This window comes from Hoplias malabaricus, chromosome 1 (assembly GCF_029633855.1).
Source record: "Hoplias malabaricus isolate fHopMal1 chromosome 1, fHopMal1.hap1, whole genome shotgun sequence".
Lineage (NCBI taxonomy): Eukaryota > Metazoa > Chordata > Actinopteri > Characiformes > Erythrinidae > Hoplias > Hoplias malabaricus.
The window spans coordinates 17,577,338-17,597,594 of record NC_089800.1 but is presented as its reverse complement, the minus strand read 5'-3'; the positions used below and the strand labels follow the sequence as shown (position 1 = coordinate 17,597,594).

At 39.4% G+C, this 20,257-nt stretch overlaps 2 protein-coding genes and 1 non-coding gene across 3 annotated transcripts; 2 read left to right on the top strand and 1 right to left on the bottom strand.

Annotated features, from left to right (window-relative positions):
- Positions 1 to 2,910: 2,910 nt before the first annotated feature.
- Positions 2,911 to 5,547, top strand: crhb (corticotropin releasing hormone b). Its single transcript, XM_066641183.1, has 3 exons — positions 2,911 to 3,002; positions 3,568 to 3,843; positions 4,792 to 5,547. Exons 2-3 carry the CDS (start codon positions 3,609 to 3,611, stop codon positions 5,043 to 5,045), a joined length of 489 nt encoding a protein of 162 aa, XP_066497280.1. The 5' UTR covers positions 2,911 to 3,002; positions 3,568 to 3,608; the 3' UTR covers positions 5,046 to 5,547.
- A 3,541-nt stretch (positions 5,548 to 9,088) lies between these two features.
- trim55b (tripartite motif containing 55b) lies at positions 9,089 to 17,461 on the bottom strand. The gene is made up of 8 exons (XM_066680353.1): positions 17,342 to 17,461; positions 16,112 to 16,281; positions 13,855 to 14,032; positions 12,267 to 12,362; positions 10,493 to 10,726; positions 10,330 to 10,352; positions 9,504 to 9,628; positions 9,089 to 9,359 (listed from the first exon to the last, which is right to left on the bottom strand). The coding sequence occupies exons 1-8, from the start codon at positions 17,459 to 17,461 to the stop codon at positions 9,196 to 9,198; spliced, it is 1,110 nt and encodes a 369-aa protein (XP_066536450.1). The 3' UTR covers positions 9,089 to 9,195.
- A 2,611-nt stretch (positions 17,462 to 20,072) lies between these two features.
- Positions 20,073 to 20,160, top strand: trnay-gua (transfer RNA tyrosine (anticodon GUA)). The gene is given in 2 exon segments: positions 20,073 to 20,109; positions 20,125 to 20,160. It is a non-coding gene; the product is annotated as a tRNA-Tyr (tRNA).
- The last annotated feature ends 97 nt before the right edge of the window (positions 20,161 to 20,257 follow it).

The following is a 20,257-nucleotide window of genomic DNA, read 5'->3' as shown; positions in this document are numbered from 1 at the left end:
CGCAGGAGGATAGAGTTGGAGGTATTTCCACTTTCCCAAGTTGGGTTTAACACTCTAGAATACAGAGTACCTGTACACATAAGTGTCATATCTACACAACCAAGGGATCAGTTTTATATCCCATATGTCATATGTAAAAGTGAGGATAGCTCTTGATTATTGCTTCCTAAAAAATAACTTGGAGTTGCTTAACATGATGAAAGTATAAAATGTGCCCTAACCCTAACTCTAACTAGAAGGACTGGCGCCCCCTCCCACCTTGCGACCAATGATTCCAGGTAGGCTCTCGACCCACTGCGACCCTGAACTGGATAAGCGGTTACAGATAATAAAAGAATGAATGAATGAATTAATTAATTAATATATATCATTATGTGAAATTAACTGACTAAAGTATAGTTTGCTTATTTTCACTTAGAAAAACACCAAAACAGGTAATTTAACCAGGAGTGCCTGGGTCAGTCCTGAATGTCCTGGGTAAGGCCTCCAGGTTCACCTTCACCTTTCAATTTCAAAGTGTGTGTGTGTGTGTGTGTGTGTGTGTGTGTGTGTGCATGTACATTTTGGGACATAGGTTCTGACTGACATTCAGAGAGCAGTTATGTATGAGTCAGGTCGAAGTGTTCCATCTTCATCTTAATGTCCTCTCATAGAGAGAGAGAGAATGATAGCGAGAGGGAGGGCAACAAGAGAGAAAAGACAGACAGCAAAGAAAGATGGAAAGAGAACAGGAAGTAGGACAGAAAGAGAGAAATGCTGGAGGAAAAATGTGACAAACAGAGTAAGATAGATAGATAGATAGATAGATAGATAGATAGATCCACTGATAGCAGACACTGGTGATATTCTGCTGATACTGTGTGTGAGGAATATCTGCAGCTCTTGCTCTCAGATTCTGTGACTGATGTTCCACATTTCTCCAAAGCTTATATCACTCCATACTTCATAGTTCATCTATAATTTATAATCTACTTATTATCACATAAAACAAGCACTACAAGTGTTATGTGTGGGTCCCTGTCCAGGGTGTGTTCCTGCCTTGTGAGCAATGGCTCCTTACCCACCACAATGCTGATTAGGATAAAGCAGTTACAGATGATGAATGAATTAATCACATGTTGTTAAACATCCATTTGAGCTTAATAACAAAATGTACATTTGTGCAGAGTGGCTACAATTTTGTCGATTTTTGCTACGAAATGTCCAGATATAAAAAAATTAAACAATCATACGAAAGTGAAAAGTGTTCAGTACAACGTTCCACTGCTCCACTGCCTAATATCTGTGCGGGATGTACACCACTTTAAGCCAAAGTTTACATGGTGATATTATTACATTTCCTGCTGCTCTGTGGAAATTATACAAGCTGTGCATGCACACCTGGACATCGATAATGGATGAACCTTAAAGTTTCCCTCCAGCAATCATTTAAATCCCTACAAACTAATCTTAATGCATTAGAAATATATATTTAGAAGTCATTTCCAAGAAACAAATCCCTTAATGCCTTAAAAGTGGCTTAGATGTAACTCTACACCTTTGCAATTCATTATGTACCCACCCCTTCACTACTCACCTGCAGCTTGAAAACCGCATCCCACAAATTGTTTGTTAGGTAAAACAATGATGTCTGAATCTGTGTTTTTGAGAGTGTATTTGAGATAATTCAGCTCCAAATGGGAAATTCTCAGCCATGGTTTTGACTCTTATTCCAGCATCACAAGGACTTGTTAACGCTCATCACTGGAGGGGTCTTGAAAGTAAAGCATTCTGTATTCAATATTCAGAAAGGAGTTTGTAATGGGCCACATCTCTGTGCATAGAATCCAAAGAAGAGTAAACTCCATTGCTGGGCACTAAATGTTGAATGTTAATCTAATGAACTGATTCTGTTTTGCCGTACCAATCACATATTTATCCGGCAGAGGAGTCACCATGTCGCCAAAACATTCTCTACATCTACATCTGACATTGTCTCTGTGCTTTAATGAAGTCCATTACACTGTATACACTCTGGCAAACTGCAGTTCTTTAACTCAACATCCAGGAATTGATTGCTCCAATTAAAACCACTTAGATTGTGCTTTTTCTAATTAGAGATGCATATTCATTCAGGGCTGCACAATTACGGTTTTCAAGTCATAACACAAAGTTGCAGAGGAGCACTTTGCCTTTGGGGTTGAGGGAGGGTTGAGGGGGGTGGGGGGTTCTGACCCAAATGAGCATCTTCTGACACATAAACATGGGCATGCATGAGAGGAAAATGGGATTGTACACTTTATGTGAGGATTCTATAGTATATTTCTCTTTCTGGAATATGTTCTGTAACCACCCCTCTCTGTTTCTATTTTTTTCTTTGTTTGTCTCTCTCTGTCAAACACACATTCTTTCAGTGAAATGTGGGGTCATCATATAGAGTTAATTTATATACAATTTTATATATGTATACATTTTAGTTGACCCAAACTTTAACCATGCATACTATAATAAACCTAATCTTAACCTTGACCTTAAAACATGACTCCATCTTAAAATTTTAGGATTTACTTTTTGGAGATCAGCTTGTGGAAGGAGGAGAAGGAAAACAAGTCCTCACAATGTGAGTTGGTAACAGGATTTGTTTCCCATAAAGTAATATATTCCAGGTACACTCATTCTCTCTCTCTCTCTCTCTCTCTCTCTCTCTCTCTCTCTCTCTCTCTCTCTCTCTCTCTCTCTCCCTCTCTCTCGCGCGCACACACACACAAACACACACCTCGATGACTCATTCAGAAGCCGAGCAAGCTGTTCGCTTACGTTCATTCAGATCCTCTTGTCTCGTCTGCGCAGACTCCAGTCAGCCAATTGCGTGACACAAGTCGCATCCCCTGCTTATATAAAGCCCCCAAACTTCAGCCCTGTTCTGGAGAAAGTGCTCAAACTCCTCGGTCCACCCGCCACAGCTGGAGGAGATTGCTAAACAGGTGCAAAATATACCCCCAAGGATTTTACCACTGGCACAGGTACGCACCATTTTCTTTCCTTCTAGCGCTTTCTTTCGCTTTAATGGACTCTCGCTGATGACGCGCGGGCTTCTTTTGCAGACGAAGGTGAACAGGCTTTGATAAAGTCCACTTGGACCGATACGACCTTAAGTTAAACTGTCTACACGCTGCTGTCACGCGGTGGGTTTTACGCACGGTAAATTCAGCTTCTTACAACGTTAACGCCACACCACAGGGGCTCATTCAGCTCTATCTGACTTTACCCAACTCTTCTAGGTGTTAATGCACCGCCGCAGAGCTGGAGATCACCCGCTGGGGCCGCGCGTAAAAGCGTGTGCGCTCACAGCCCGTGCGTAACCGTCTCCAAAGCAGACGATGAGTCTTTCGTTTTTAACTCGAGACCGCGCATTAGCTCCAACCCTGCGCGAGAGGAAGGAGTTTACCACACGCTGCAACTTGAACTCATCGAGCTTCATGCAGAGCTAATACACTCCTCTATGTCCACTGCGCACGAGAGCGCGAAACTGACCAAGTTCTCTCTCTCTCTCTCTCTCTCTCTCTCTCTCTCTCTCTCTGTCTTCAGAATCTTTCTCTCTCTTCCTCCCTGTCTCTATAAAAACAGTGATGAAGCTCCGCGTGCTCTCAGCAGCCGCCGTCGTACTGCTCGTGGCACTGGTGGCGGCTCACGGGGCTCCGGATCGCCGGCCGGTGCTCGCGAGACTCGGAGAGGAGTATTTCATCCGTGTGGGGAATCGGGAGCGAGACACGGAGCCGCGGCGGTGGCTGAGGAGGGCCGTGCAGCTGCAGCTCGAGGGCAATGTCGGCGCGGAAAGTTACGGGCACACGATGAGAAGAAAAGGTACTACGCTTTCTCCGGGGTGATCCTCTCACTGGGGAAGGGTCTGCAGGTTCACTGAGGGACAGCCTCTGTATGTAAATTCACAGATTTCATAAACACTATATGTATCATCTTGCATTAAAAAGGGAGCGAATAAGCACCTGGTCCCATGGCGAAGTGAATGTAGTGCAACATTTATGGTCCACAGTAGGACCTTGGGACCATTCCTGCTCCCTTTAGAGTAGACTAACCGTACACCAGTTAAAGCATTGTGCATTAAAATGCATTAAAATGCCAAAACCTCCAGAGCCAGAAGTCACAGAGCTGCTGCTAACAAGAAATGAGCAACTGAAAATGAATGAGTAAAATGTAATATACTCATTACATATATATAAGGATGTGTAAGTGATTGAAGAACCTTTCAAAATAAACCTTAAATTCTTTACCAGTGTAACCTTGCTAACAAAAATGTATTTATTAATTTATTAATTTATTTATTTATTTAGTGAAACCTAAAGTCATTCTTCTATGGCATCGTTCAAAGAACATTTTTTAAAAGTAAAATTTGCACCATTCTATCTAGAAAAAAATAATAATTTGGGAGCACAACTGGACATTTAGGGAGTACAGCTGAACCTTTAAACTACCATTGTATCTTTCAGGGTATATTTACATTTTTTTCTGCCCTGGTAAACAAAAGCCTTCCCACACATAGCATTTTCAAATAGTGCCAAACCTTTACATGTATAAAAATTGACCATATGGCTGCTGCATCACTCCCCAATAAAACATATATCTCCAAATTAGAAACTTTATAGGAGAAGTGTGTTCAGTAGCAAACTAAAAACTGATGCATGTTTTTCATTGGACAGTGGCGATATAATAAAGGCTAACCATTACAGCAAATTTGCATTACAGCGATCCTTTGAAGAACCTGTAAAGAACAGCCTTCCTCTATTTTTCTGACAGTGCAGGCTCAGCAGAGTGAGGAGGAGCTGCAGGAACGAGATGAACAGCAGCAGCAGCAGGAGGAGGAACTGCAGCAGCAGGAGGAGCAGCGGCAGGAGGAGCAGGAGGAGAGAGCCAGGCGCTCAGAGGAGCCCCCCATCTCCCTGGACCTCACCTTCCACCTGCTGCGAGAGGTTCTGGAGATGGCCCGAGCTGAGCAGCTGGCACAGCAAGCCCACAGCAACCGAAAGATGATGGAGATCTTTGGGAAGTAAAGACGTGCCTGGCGAGCGCCAGCTGCCAAAGAACACATTTTTACGCTGCTTTACCACCATCATTTCCATCCATTTATTACTACTACCACTGCTACTACTACTACTGTACTCCATCCATCCGTATAGAGTCAATTCAGAGAAAAACGGAAAAGAAAGATGGTGGGGTGGGGAGGAAAAAAAAACAGAAAAAAAAACAAAACATGAAAACTCCCCTCACTTTGGCAGTGTTGTTGTATAAGTGCTGAATCAGAACTGTAGCATAAATGCAATGATGCGTTTGTTTTTTCTGACACACACACAACGCACACACACACACACACAAAAGGAGGAAAATAAAATATTTTCACAGTACTGTACTGAAAGTTAAGATATTTTATCTGAGAAAACTATCCGGTTGCATTGTACCTTACACAGTACATTGTTTCAATTTGTTAATAAACTATAATGAGCAAACAGTGATTTTCTGTTGTGCAGGAGAATGTCTTATATTTATATTTTTCAATAAAACATTAAAAGACATTTTTTGGCCACTTCTTGTCCAGATTATTGATGTACTGTTGTAAATAAATGGAAAATGATACAAATGATTCAGGATAACAGCTGATTCTTCATAAGCTGGTGCTTGTTTGGATGCGGGGAAGTAAAAGAAAGTATAAAACGGTAACCCTTTACCATCATCGTCATCATCATCATCATCTTGTGAGCAGAATCACAAGCGTAGAGGATGTGATGCCCATTTGTGGCTTGATCAGGACATTCCTTGTGTCTATTTAATATGAAATAATATTTCACTGGTTTTAAATCCCATAAAGGACACGTACAGTGGCTAAACAAAACAAATAATGGGATATTACTAATACAACATATTAACATGGCTAAAACTTAACCAAGCATATCTTCTAAAACCAAAGTAGTAGTTTGAATAGATTGGTAGTAGTTTAAAATATCTGAGGAAGCTTGGAACATTTCTGTGAGAACCTGATTGATTCAGGCACAAGAATATTACTGACATCAGGTTCTTACTGTTACATTTATCTAAAACCTGCTGGATGGAGCCCCATCACTCCTAATGTGATGGGTCATGTGCATCATTTCCAGGTTGTTCCATTCTATTGATAAATACTTTTCGATCGAGACTATATGAGCGACATGAGTGCCACTGAACACCTATGCTATGGAAACAGAATTGAGGTTAGGAGTAATAGCAACATTTAAGACATGCGGTGTGTCCCGATAATGCCCTAAATTATCCCCAACATTTAAGCACATTCTATTCCAGACAGAAGTCACATCATGTTACCTTAAGTATCAATGTATAAAGAAGTTCTAGCCAACAGTCCCCAGAATTCTGCTGTGGTACTAAACACTATCTGTATTGTAATTACCATAAGGCTATATTGTGCTCCTTGACCCAGTGTTACAACAATCAGCCCAGCTACTGTGAGTAATTCCACCGTGGGCTCCTCACCACAGCCTTCTGTGGGCGACAGGGCTGGATGTAAGGTCTCACTGAAGCGTGTGTTAAAGTTATTGGAAGCAGAAGATCATGGAAGCCACAGCAAATCCATTCCCCTTATGCCCAGAGAACTTAAAGCCAGCGCACAAATCCCAGCGGAGCCAACAGGATAAACAAACCATTACAGTGCACAATGCAGGAGGCTATTTCACAAAGCAGGTTTTCTCACTTAGCTGCATAACGTAAGCCAAAAGTAGAAAGCCCGCAATAGGAATGGTCCTTATCTCTTCCTTTTTTAAAATGAAAGTTTATATTTTCACACTTCTAGCAGACATTGAACTGTCATGGGTCCTTCTAAAGCACTAAAAATAAAGTCATAAACCAAAGAGGTAGCCCAAACTACAAACAGAAAATGTAATGCAATATTGAGAAATAGGTTTTCTCTGTGTATATACTGTTTGAATGTGTGATGTAATTCAACTTTTTAAAAGTTCATACAGTTCTTTTTTTTTCATACTGGAATACCAGCTTTCAAAACAATATTGGCTAAAACTAATGAAATATTAATATTGGGAAAACAAGGATACATGGTTTCTTGGTTTTTATGCAGAGAATAGCATCTTCCTGGTGGCGTTTCTTTTTTTTACTAAAAGTGAGTTACCTTAAAGGAACACTGGGTAGAATTTTTACCTTAAAATTACAGCTTCAAAATCATTGTGATGCTTAATTGAGCTATAAAAGGAAGAATACAGCCTCTCGTTGCTACTCCAGGCTCACCACTGCAGAAACTGCAATATGTTATTTTTAGAGAAATATTAGGACACCACCCCATCCCTCCCCACCTTTCCTGTGATTTCAGGACAGTGCTGTAAATGTCCAGGAGCCAAAATACCAAATCTAACCTAGTGTTCACTTTTTTTTTGCACATCCTTGTGGTTGTTTCCAAACATGAATTTATGAGTGAATGAATGAAAGTGTTACAAGCAAGTTCTCTGAGGTGCTTCAAATCTAAAAATTCAACCCTGAATTTTTGTATTTTCATTCTGCTTTGAGAAGCAGTTCAGTCAAAAAAAACCTCATATGTTCCTGTCCTTCTTTTTTCGCCATTTCAAAGGCTTCATGTTTGGTTTAATTTACCAAATTAATGTAGAAACCCTGCTCTGTAAATAGAACCCCCAAATCAGCACGAATAAGAACACATCTTCTCCACACAGGGCCACGGTGCTGAGGAAGGTGGATGGCGTTAATGACCATGGGTGGAGGGGGTGCTTCTACTGGCTGGACCTCATTATACTGGGTGCAATTCACTGTGAAAGGAGTCAGTGCACCCCCTCCTGTCACCCAGCACTCTCCACTGGACCAGAATGTATGGATTACGCAAGATCCCTGCTTCGTTATTTCAGCTCAGCCACCGAGACGCGTCTTCACTTGTTTACTGCTAAGTGCCAGAGGACATCTCTGTGAGCGCAAAACATGATAAATTACTTCCACACCGATCTGCCAAGGGTGATGTTTGTCCAAAAAGATTAGGGTCTGCATGTTTGATGACACGGCAAGTGACAAGAACACGAGACATTGTTCCACTGAATTATAATGATCCTTGCTCATGCATCCCTCACTCCACGGATGGATAACTGAGCTCCATGCTCCGCCCACAATTGGACTCTTGTAGCCTTACATGTGCTGGTAGGTAGGATCATCTTTAGGCTACAAAGTTCTTGTCAAATAGACATTCAACCAAATGAAAAATTGTAGGACACATCAAATTGTGATCACTCATCACAGTAAAGTTATACTGAAATGATATTTAATTTGCAAGTATATGTAGAATATGACACTGTGTTGTAGAAGTTCTTTTGAACTGTTATAGTATCATATTTGTTTGATAGCACAACAAAAGACTTAAACTTAATATTACTTTTACTTAATGGTCATTGGCTTGAAATTAAACGCATCAAGGGTGATCTCGGATGTTTGCTGTTTGCACAGTGCTTCACAAAACAATGGAATATAGTAACATACTCTTAATGTGCATAGCGTGACAAAGTTTGTACACTACAATTTTTTTATCAGGTTTGCAAGTGTAAATACTGTAACATTCATTAATTCATCTTCTGTTACCAATCTGACGAGGATTGCAGTGGGTACCGACACTACTACGTTGACTACATTTATTTAAAAAAAAATGAAAGCAAGAGATGTTTAGAGATGTTCATCATGTCATTCATAATCCAAACACTGCTGCAGTGCCAACAATAAAAATACCATGCAAAAACACTCCCTACGCAAAAACACATGACCAATCTTAGATGTGTTTCAAGAACCATTCACATTTATTTTTGCCACTTAGAGTGTGCCATCTTTAAATCATAAACTGAAAAAAAGCCTTCCGTCTCAGTAAGAAATTCAGCTGTATATATGTGTGAAATATTCTCTAATTTTAAATCTAGTTTCCTATTGTTACAGGTCCCATGGCATTTACAGTTGTGTACAATTAATTATATATTACATTACACTGATATGCATATTGTTGCTGTTATATCTGAACTTCTGAACTCAGCTGAATTTGGTGGTTTTATACTTTCTGACACCTTTATATTGCACTACTTTACATAGTTATACCATTTCAATAGCGGCAACATTATGCATGTATGTTTATTGTCTATGTTCAATCTGAATGCTGCAGATCAGGAGCTAGGATGAGCCTGTGTTCTTGAGTATGTCTGGGGTGGGCTGAGACAGTGGTACTGGAACAGACTGAGAAGGAAGCCCCCCTCCATCTGCGCCACCAGAAGCAGCTGGTTCTGTGTGACCTTCCTCTACAGCTCCAACCCCATCTTCCACTTCCTCCTCCTCATCTGCAAACAGTCAAATGAGATTAAGATAGAACCAATTGTCATTGAAAAGCCAAATTTAACACATATCCATTGGAAATGTCTATTATTAATAAAAATACAATTGTAGCCTAAAAGCATTGATTGTATTGTTAGAGGGAGATGTACCTTTAATGAAATCAATCTTACGCAGAGCTCTGGTCTCCTTTCTAAAATTCACAGTGTAGTGGTCCATGTTCTCATAACCACGCTCCACTTGTTCCAGCTGGGATTTACTGGAAGCTTCACCAATCCTGGCAGGTCAAATACATATATACATATATATAGTATAAAAAAGATGAGAAATATAAATTAAATATAAATATAAAAAGGCTCAATATGTAATAACACTTCATTCACAAATCATTTGAACGTTTGCCTTCTGATTTGATGTTTTTCTTGTTTCTTGTTGCTATACAGCAGACTCATCTTGAAGCACATCAAAGATATGCTTTGAATAAGTATTGATGCATATTTATATATTGCATATATTCATTCATTCATTGTCTGTAACCGCTTATCCAGTTCAGGGTCACGGTGGGTCCGGAGCCTACTGAGACTCTTTGGGCACAAGGCAGGAACACACCCTGGAGGGTCACCAGTCCTTCAGAGGGCAACACACACACACACACACCTAGGGACACTTTTTAGTCACCAATCCACCTACCAATGTGTGTTTTTGGACCGTGGGAGGAAACCGGAGGAAACTCATGGGAGAACACACCAAACGCCTCACAATCACCCAGAGCGGGACATTTATCTACAACCTCCAGGTCCCTGGAGCCATGTGACTGTGACACTACCTGCTGCACAACCGTGCCACCCCATATATATATATATATATATATATAAAATTTAAATACTTAGCAGTACTGCATTCAAGTAATTTAATTTACCCATATCGTACAACCATGGTCTGACACTATGTAATATGCAATGATGTATATATACTTACTTCTGTAACAATGGCTTGGAAGTCTGAAAATGAAAAAAAAAACAAACAAAAAGCATTTGATCTACTGAAATATTCAACTGAATCACAGTTAACTTTTTATTAGTGCATCCTGACAATTTATATTCTCACTGGCAATAAACTTACTAGGATGGGATGTATTCACCTGCAAGAAAAGAGCCATTTCAGGTTCATCCATCGTTTGGATCCCAGATTCTACGACTTTGGTAATGTACTCAAGATGATCTTCATACTTTCTCTTCAGTCCACGTATATAGCTCAGCTTCTCCTCCTGTTCAGCTGTTACTTTTAGACTCATGTCCCTCTTTCTCTCCTCCAGAATGGTGTAAAGCTGGTCAAACTTCTCACATACTTGGGATTTTTGCCTCCTGCCATTCTCCTGCAAGACAGAATGTCAAGACTCATGCAGTTCCATAATTTAATATCACTCAGTCCAGAAATGATTAAAGGTTCATTCACTGTCTGTAACTGCTTATCCAGTTCAGGGTTGCGGTGGGGCCGGTGCCTACACAGAATCACAGGGCACAAGGCAGAAACGCACCCTGAAGGGGGCACTAGTTCTTCACAGAGGGATGGACACACACTCATGCACTCACCTATGGATACTGTTTGAGTCACCAATCCACCTACCAACCTGTGTTTTTGGACTGTGGGAGGAAACCTGAGCACCCGGAGGAAACCCATGTGTACATGAGGAGAACACACCAAACTCCTCACAGACAGTCACCCGGAGCAGGACTTGAACCCCTAACCCCAGGTTCCTGGAGCTGTGTGACTGTGACACTACCTGCTGTCTGCTGCCACCGTGCCCCTCATTGATTAAAGGTTGTTACATTTTAATAAAAAGCTATGGTGGGCAAATTATCTTTTAAACACATTCATTATCTGTAACTGCTTATCCAATTCAGGGTCACACACACGGACACTTTGGAGTTGCCAACCCACCTGCGTTTGTGAACTGTGGGGGGAAACCCATGCGGACACGGGGAGAACACACCAACTCCTCACAGACAGTCACCCGGAGTGGGAATCGAACCCACAACCTCCAGGAGCTGTGTGGCGCTACCTGCTGCACCACCGTGCCGCCCTTTTAAATACTATGATTTATTGTGATAATAAATAGAACCAAATTACTTTATTGAGTATATTAAATAAAAAGTAGCAGTAAGTTTGGCATAATGGGTAATATTGCTGCCGTACATGAAACAAAATGGGATTGCCTTACTCAATCAAGAACAACACACTATACAAGCAGGAGTCTTTGGGCAACACTCTTAATGATGCCATTACTTTTTATTGTAACCCAAGAAAGTTGTAACCAAATATTATAACCAAAATTTTCTTTTAAATCTCAGGATAATTAACCATGGCATAGCCTCAGCATGGTAAGTAAACCCACAACAACACTTACCCTACGTAAGGATGAAAACAATCAGCAAAACACAGACTTATCACACACATAGGACAACAGTGTCCTGTTTAATCTGATAACACAATAACAGAAAACATTTATTGTTCTATCACACTAAGTATAAACATATACTTAAATAAAGAGTCAATAGTAAACATATTTTAAAAAGCTAAAAAAACAGCACCTACCACCCCACACAAGATTAATGAAAAGGCAAAAAGCATGACATCTTGTTTGCCCTTGACTGTTTCTAACCTTCATTCTTACTTACGACGGATTGTGGTGAGCCATATGCGCAATACAGACAGCTTACTTTGGTTTGCTTGTCAGTCACGGAGCCTCAGAGGAGAGGCTGTGGGGGCCTGGAAGTGCTCCAGCTTCCTACCTGCCTGTCTCATTAGCTCCAGCGCTAGTTTGTCTGAGGAACGGTCATCACTCTCCCCATCAATAACCTGGCTACCCTCACTGGCTGTATCAGAGGGACTGACCCACACACCGGGCAACTCACCTCTATAGCACGGCAGGTCTCCTCCAGCTGACTGATGATGCCTTGGATCCTGTCATTGTTGCCCACCATCATTGCTATACCGTCCGACAGCTCTGTCTGGAGATGATGGCACACATGAGCAACAAGGCGGAAGTACATGAAAACACTACTATTCAAAAGTTTGAGATTGCTTGACTTATGAATCCTTTCTATCATTCATAAATGTTAATAACGTATTCAGTATATATAAATGCTAGTGTGACTGTGTGTTCAATTCAATATTTCATGTATCTTAGAAACAAGATTTAATTAAATGACTAATAAATTACTGCTTCCTCATTTAATCACCACTTTAGAAAAGGCATTCTTAATATTTGTTTATCTATTACCAGAATAATCATAAATACTCTATATTGCCAAAAGTATTCGCTTGTTTGCCTTTGCACACATATGAACTTGAGTGACATCCCATTCTTAATCCACAGGGTTTAATATGATGTAGCCCACCCTTTGCAGCTATAACAGATTCAGTTCTTCTGGGAAGGCTTTCCAAAAGGTTTAGGAGTGTGTTTATGGGAATTGTTTTTTACCATTCCTCTAGAAGCGCATTTGTGAGGTCAGACACTGATGTTGTATGAGAAGGCCTGGTTCGAAGTTGCCACTCTAATTCCTCCTATCCGGTTGAGTTCAAGACTCTGTGCAGGTCAGTCAGGTTCTTCCCCATCAAGCTTACTCCATGTCTTCATGGACCTTGCTTTGTGCACAGGTGCGCAGTCATGTTGGAACAGGAAAGGGTGATTCCTAAACTGTCCCCATAAAGTTGTGAGCATGAAATTGTCCAAAATCTCTTGGTGTGCTGAAACATTAAGGGTACCTTTCAGTGGAACTAAGGGGTTGAGCCTAACTCCTGAAACACCACCCCACACCATAATCTCCCTTCCACCAAAAAACTTCACACAATGCAGTCAGACAGGTAACCTTCTCCTGGCAACAGCCAATCTGGCACATTGGACTGCTAGACAGAGAAACATGATTTGTCATTCCAGTGAATACATCTCCACTTCTATGAGACTAGTGGTGATGTACTTTACATCACTGCATCCAATGATTTGCATTGCACTCTAAATTCTGGATGCCGCTGCTCTGCCATGGATACCTATTCCTTGAAGCTCTCTGTGCATTATTCTTGAGCTAATCTGAAGGCCACATGAAGTTTGGAGAGCAATCCATTCTTTCACAAATTTTGTAGAAGCAGTCTGTACGCATAGGTGATTGTTTTTTTTATACACGTGTCGCTATGGAAGTGAATGGTATCCCTGAATTCAATGAATTGGATGGGTGAGTGAATACTTTTGGCACTATAGTGTATGTAACATCAAACTAACACAAAAAACACTTATATTCAGATATATATCCAAAGCGATGTGTTCATATTGACTCCATAGCTTTATCTGAAAAGTAGAGGCTGTTATTCACAGCAAACAGGGAGACAAACAGGTGTCTACAAACATTAAGACAAATTTAAATATTTATATAAAATAGTTTAGTTATCCAACAGACAAACTAACAGTTTTACAATCATATGGGTATTTTATGTATAGGGTAGTACCTTTTGAACTTGGTAAATACTTTTGAGGGGTGCCACTTCACAGTCCTTGTGAGAGCCAAACACTTTGCACATGGAGCAGGTAGGAATTGCACAGGTCACGCAATAGATGTTTATCTTCTCATCCTCATGCACCTCACACATGGGCTGGTCATCTGTCCCCTGTGGAGCCGGTTTGCTGCTGTGGAACATCAATAAGGAACTTATTAAAAGCATAAGTCAAAAGGTGAACTGCCTAATCAAAATCTGCACACTTTGTGCTCAGGTATGGTATCTGAAAGCAGAGAATTCCCTCGCCATCAGCAGGTAAGAGCAGGAGCATTAATCGCACAATGATTATCTGATTAATAGAGGTGTGTGGCCTGCATGCTGTTGGGTAGCCCTCAGTCATTGGTCACGGAAGGCAGCCACAAAATTACCTTTGCCTTTGGAGACACTTCCAACACAATAAAGCTTATGATATACAACTGAAACTACAATTACTAGCACCTTGCACACTATACAGGCTGTTACTCCCAGTTACATAGGGCAACCTAGCACCGATTAATAAGACTTTGAAAAAGAGCTAAACAATGTTTATGAAACAAAATATCTAGTGTATACTATAAATTAATTAATATAATGTGTACTACAACTGTTGTAGTTGTATTGAAACTGTTATATTCCTTAGCATTATGCAGTTGTTTACTGTGCCTTTAAAACAGATGGGGAATATGTAACTGATTTGCGCTGAGCTCTTATGATAGGCTTATTTTTTGGCTGCTGGTTGGCTGTGCCTTTTTCAAAAGTTAGTTCAGTCTGGAAAAAGGATTTGTGGAGAAGCTGAGGGGCAGAATTGGCAGATATTTATTAACATATTCATTTGTTTGTGATATCACAGAAGTCCATACAATGGTCAATGCTATGTGGGGAGTGGCTTAAATAATCTTTACATTCTAAAATCATACCACTATCAAGTGAAATGAATTTATTTTTAAGTAAAAAATAATAAAATTAAATGAGTAATTTTTTTCAGACATAAATTTTACTTTCCGAAGCGGCACTAGGACAACATCCAGAGTCTGCTGTCTTGTTGCAAAGTAAGAACACTTCAAATATAAAAGACTTCTTTATGTCATTCAGAAAGGATTTTAACTCAAACAAAGTCAAACAGCTGCTGTGTGGGGCTAAATAGCACTGCCCTGGGGAGTTCTTAAAAGCAGTGTTTTGTGCTGAGATTTTTGAGGAAGGGAAAGCAAGAGAAGAAAAATGGCTTTTGAACATTGCATTAAAAGTGACAGACCAAAATACCCCCTGAGTTTGCATAGCAAATAAAGGTGAAAGGGTGGTCACCCTGAGGGTTTGGGAAAACTTCTCATGAAAAGAATGAGACTGAATCTGTGCACAGCAACAGCAGTAAGAAGACATGCACTGATATGATTAAGATCTTTTTTGTATATATATATATATATTGTTGTTCTATCACATTAAATAGGGGTTGTGTATCATTTAACATGGACACAGTGATGAAATGCACTACTTTTATTCATTCATTCACTCAGTTCAGGGTCACGATGAGTATGGAGCCTACCCGGAATCGGGCGCAGAGCAGGAACACACCCTGGGGGGCTCCAGTCTTTGCAGGTGACACATACGCACACACTTTTGAGTAGCCAATCCACCTTCCGATGTGTGTTTTTGAACAGTGGGAGGAAACCCACTGGGACATGGGGAGAACACAGCAAACTCCTCACAAACTCGTTCAATCCAGGGTGTGTTCCTGCACTGTGTCCAGTGATTCTGGGTAGGCTCCAGACCCAATGTGACCCTGAACTGAATAAGCAGTGGCAGACAATTAATGAATGAATGAAAAAATGTCAGTGAATAAGTGAATGAATGAGTAATAAGCACCAGGAGATATTCATGTTCAAACATCTCATTTCCAAAAATATATGAAGAATGTATTTCTTATATCTAATATATCTATAAGCATCACTCCTATTATTTTTTAAGTATACAATTATAGTCTCCACATAAACAGATACCACTGATATATCTTTGATATCATAAAAAAGCAATTTCATACAATCCCTGATAAAGAAGATTTCCATGCATTTTTTTCATTTCAAAAATATGCATAGACATTTTCTGCACAGCATTCATAATTTGTTATCCAGTAGATAATTAAACTAAACTAAACAAAGATGTTATAGTGTTATGGCCATATGATAAGAACATCTTGTTTTCAACTTCCAGGATTGTCCACTTAAGTCACTCTGACCTGGTGGACTTCTGTTTGTACATGTCGATGATGTTTTCCACCAAGAGATTCCTCTGCAGCCCATAAACCCCATGGCGGTCCAGCACAACCTCGTGCCTGCAGGAAGGACATCTGAAACGGCCACCTGATGTTCCTGTGCCTCCTCTGGCAGTAAGGTAAGGATTAGAAGCCTGTTGAAAGTGGGTGGGGGGATGGGGTGGAATTGTGTTAGTAAATAACTATTGCACAACAGCATATTTTTCACATTTCAAAACCATGTGCACTACGGAATATTGCTAAATGAAATTGTGAAATTTGCCCAATTTATAATTTGTATATCACACCTTTTAAAATAGAATTCCCATTTTTCAGCAGTCCTGATCTACCTGACATTTCTTAGACTGGACGTGTGTTTATTCTCTTAAATATAAAAATATAGCAAAGAATACTATTGTGACCTTGAAATGGATTGAGCAGAAAAAATGATGAGCAAAGAATACTTCATTAAATATATAAGTCAGAGACCTTCATTAATTGACCGCTCTTATTTTAGAGTCATATTTGCCAAGTCAAGTTTTTCATTTTTTTCAGCAGATTTTTCTGAAGAACATAAATATATATTATAATCCATTGGCATAATTAAAGAGTAAATCAAAGAATATAAGTGAAAAAACAGAATATATATATGAAATCATAAGAGCCATCCAGGAACAAAACTATTCCCATCAGAAAAATACAGAAAATCAAGATTTAGTCTTTAAGATTTAGATCTTAAAAAATCCTCAGATTTTTCTCATCTTTCCACTGTGAGAAGAAAATGCTATTGGTTGGAAGGGATAACTTATTGTAGAAGAGAGGTATTAATCAAATAACACCCTGCACTACACCTAATAATGTGTTTAGGAAAATTCTCAAGGAACATAGCCAACACTCTCATGATGAATCAAATGTATACCTTTCTGTAAAACCTCATAAGTATAAAGGATTTCAAAAGTATGTTTCACATTAATTATTGCAGGAGCTTGAAGTATGACAGTTTAAAGACTACCCTGCTCAAATATAACTGCTCCTTTCTCATAAATGTTTACAGTTACATGACTTTGCTCATAAATGTTTTCATCAGGTAGTCTTACTGGCTGGATAAACAAGACAGCCAAAGTATTGCATGTTTAACCTTCACTTCTTCAGGCTAGTATCAATGCAATAAAAAATATCTTCAAAGATTAAACAAAGAAAGAAAAAAGAATTTACCTGAAATATGTCGTTTGCACATTTCCGGCAAAGGTTGTGCTGACATGGAAGAATCACTACTGGTTTTGTAAACAGCTCCAAGCAAATAGGACAGATGAGTTGCTTCTCCAAACGGTCCATTGTAGAATGAGTAGATGTGACCCACGCAAGGAAATATAATAATAAATAAAAATAATAATCTATTTAATAACCAGTAGCCAACTTTCTTTGTGGTTGTGTTGTGGTCAAATCAGGCCTCCTCCATTGCTTAACTGTTGTAGATCATGTGGCTTCACTTAGGCCTCCCACCAATGTGCTGTTTTTAGAATCCTCCACGTCAGTTTCCATGTTTACTTCACCATATATGAATGCTAGCCCATGGCTGCTGACCCACATCTATGAAGAAAGAATTGTATTGGAAGAATACAATGAATTCTATGAAGAAGAATTGTATTGGACTTTGTGATGACAAATGACATGACATACTAAATGTATCAGTAGGTCAGTATGATAGCAATAAAATAATGTCTTCATAAGCACATCTCACATTAAGAAAAGAAGGCTTGGAAGAACATGGACCTCAGTCCCACTACCTTCTGCATGCTAAGCAAGTGCTCTATCACTGAGGAACACCAATCAGCTGGGGGTTGTTGAACTGTACTTTGATTAAAATATTTTCTGAGCAGTTGTGGTTCAAGACTCTTAAGTAACTTCAGCCCAGAGGCGGTTCTAGGCCTTTTTAGATGGTTTCAGCCTTGCAGTCTCATCTCATCCCTACTACAAACTGAATTATTCCACAAATCCATTACAAATATATTAAATTTCTTGCTTTTTGTGGTCTGCTTCACTTTGATTTTAAGTAATACAGCAAACTGCCAGCAAATTTAACTTTGAGTTCTGCCCTTCCTTTTGTTGAGCCTCTGGTTTGACACAAACTGACGATTCTATAAAATACCCACTTTCGAAGAGTGTTCTAGCATAGGCTTTGCTCACACCAGAAGATGGCTTGAATGTAGCTTTTAAAGCAAGCGCACTCAGTGCCTGTGAAACCCTGTTTGAAAAAACTGTTTACATTATGCTTAGCACAGAAAATATAGCAGATTCCAGCACAGACAGTAAGTAAATTCTTAAAATCAAACAGAGTTTACCCTCTGTTACACTATATTTTTCCACATATTTTTCCCCACTGTATGTATATCAGTAGCAATATTCAAATGAAAATGCAATATGTAAAACTGTAATGTAGTGCTAAGGTAAAATTTCACACCCAAACATGTATGTTTGAGCTCAGTAAATTCAGTAGATTTGCAAGTTGGCCTACTCCTATTAATATTTTATTTACATTGAGATTATTCCTTTATTTAAATGTAAATGTATTCACATTCTAATATGCTTAGGTGACTTTTTGGGCGTGGGGGTGGGGGTAATAATATAATTTATATTTTATGTATTTTTGCATTTTTTTACATTTTGTGCATTTATTTATTATTCAATATGTTTCAATATATTTTTGTATCATTTACTTTTTTATTTTTAGTTCATATATGTTTTTGGGGGTTTTTCTGGGTTAACAAACCGCTTGATAAAAACTAGTTACTTGAAGTTCCACCTTTAACAGCACAGTACTGACGCCTCAGTGCACCCATGACAGCATATTTTTCAAACGTCTTTTTAAGCTGTGTACACAAATGAAATATCTCATTTTCATGACTTATTTACGTTTTCCCACTAATTATTAAGCCTTAATTCATCTTAAAGGGACGCCACGACCAGGGCTCCAGAACGGCCTCCTGAAGAGAACATTTCATTAGCTAGAGATGATTACGACTTCGTGCATGATTTCTACGGCAACGAGAACCGCCTCTGTTTGACTGGCAAGACGCAAATATTTTTTTATTGGCAAGAAATGGACCGGCGAGAACACTCCTTTGGTCAGAGACAGAGAGGTGCTGTTAAACTGATTGGTTTTCAGATACTTACCCTTGCAACTACCAAGTTCAAACTGTAACATTAACGCAACATAAAAAAAATCACTTAAGTAATAAATATTGGAGAATGCGGGCATCGATCCCGCTACCTCTCGCATGCTAAGCGAGCGCTCTACCATTTGAGCTAATTCCCCGCTGTCCCTGAAATAGAGAAGCGGAAAGGAAAATGTATGTATGTATGTATTTATTCCATTTCATTTGTCTGTGTGCTCCGCAAGGCAGTACTTGTTACGTAGATAAACGTGTATCGTAAATTAATTATTAATAAAGTTTATGATGCGTCGTCGTGGAAGAAGCAGGACAAACAGTAGTTTTGAGTATTTGCAAAAGAGCATTACACGTTTTTAAATTTGTTTTTTTGTCAGGCCGCTTGTTTGTTTAAAATGTACGTTACCGTGTAGCATCAGACTGACAAACTGAAGCATATTTACCGTAGCTATAATAACACTCTTCGATTCTAAAGTTTAAAGGAACAGGATTTGTCCTAAATATAGTCGTCTAGTTGTTATATTAGCGATAGCTGTTAATGTCATGTATGGTAAAACTAATTTCGGTTATTTTTATTTGTGAGCATACACTTGCGGCAAATGGCCTGCTAGTAATCTAGTTAGCTAACAGTGCTAACGGTAGGTGAATATTTAACAAAGTTAGTCTGTAAAAATACGTAAGAAACATAAAAATGGGACAGGATTTCATTCCACAAAAAAAAAACGACAGAGCGATTGTTTATTTTAATATTCTAAAAAACAGAGTTTGCGCATCGCCCTTCGATAGCTCAGTTGGTAGAGCGGAGGACTGTAGTGGCTTACAGCTGAAATCCTTAGGTCGCTGGTTCGAATCCGGCTCGAAGGAGGCAATGTTTTTTACTTGCCCTTTACAGAGCTGCGGACCTGTGTTGTGTGTTTTACATTCTTGTATTCTAGACATGCTTCACCGCAAAAATCACGTT

Coding starts and splice junctions, on each gene's coding strand:
- crhb (XM_066641183.1), top strand. CDS start 3,609: ATGAAGCTCCGCGTGCTCTCAGCAGCCGCCGTCGTACTGCTCGTGGCA. Junction 3,844..4,791: donor GCACACGATGAGAAGAAAAG/GTACTACGCTTT, acceptor TTTTTCTGACAG/TGCAGGCTCAGCAGAGTGAG.
- trim55b (XM_066680353.1), bottom strand. CDS start 17,461: ATGGACCGTTTGGAGAAGCAACTCATCTGTCCTATTTGCTTGGAGCTG. Junction 14,033..16,111: donor TACAAACAGAAGTCCACCAG/GTCAGAGTGACT, acceptor GATGTTCCACAG/CAGCAAACCGGCTCCACAGG. Junction 9,360..9,503: donor TAAGATTGATTTCATTAAAG/GTACATCTCCCT, acceptor GACTGTTTGCAG/ATGAGGAGGAGGAAGTGGAA.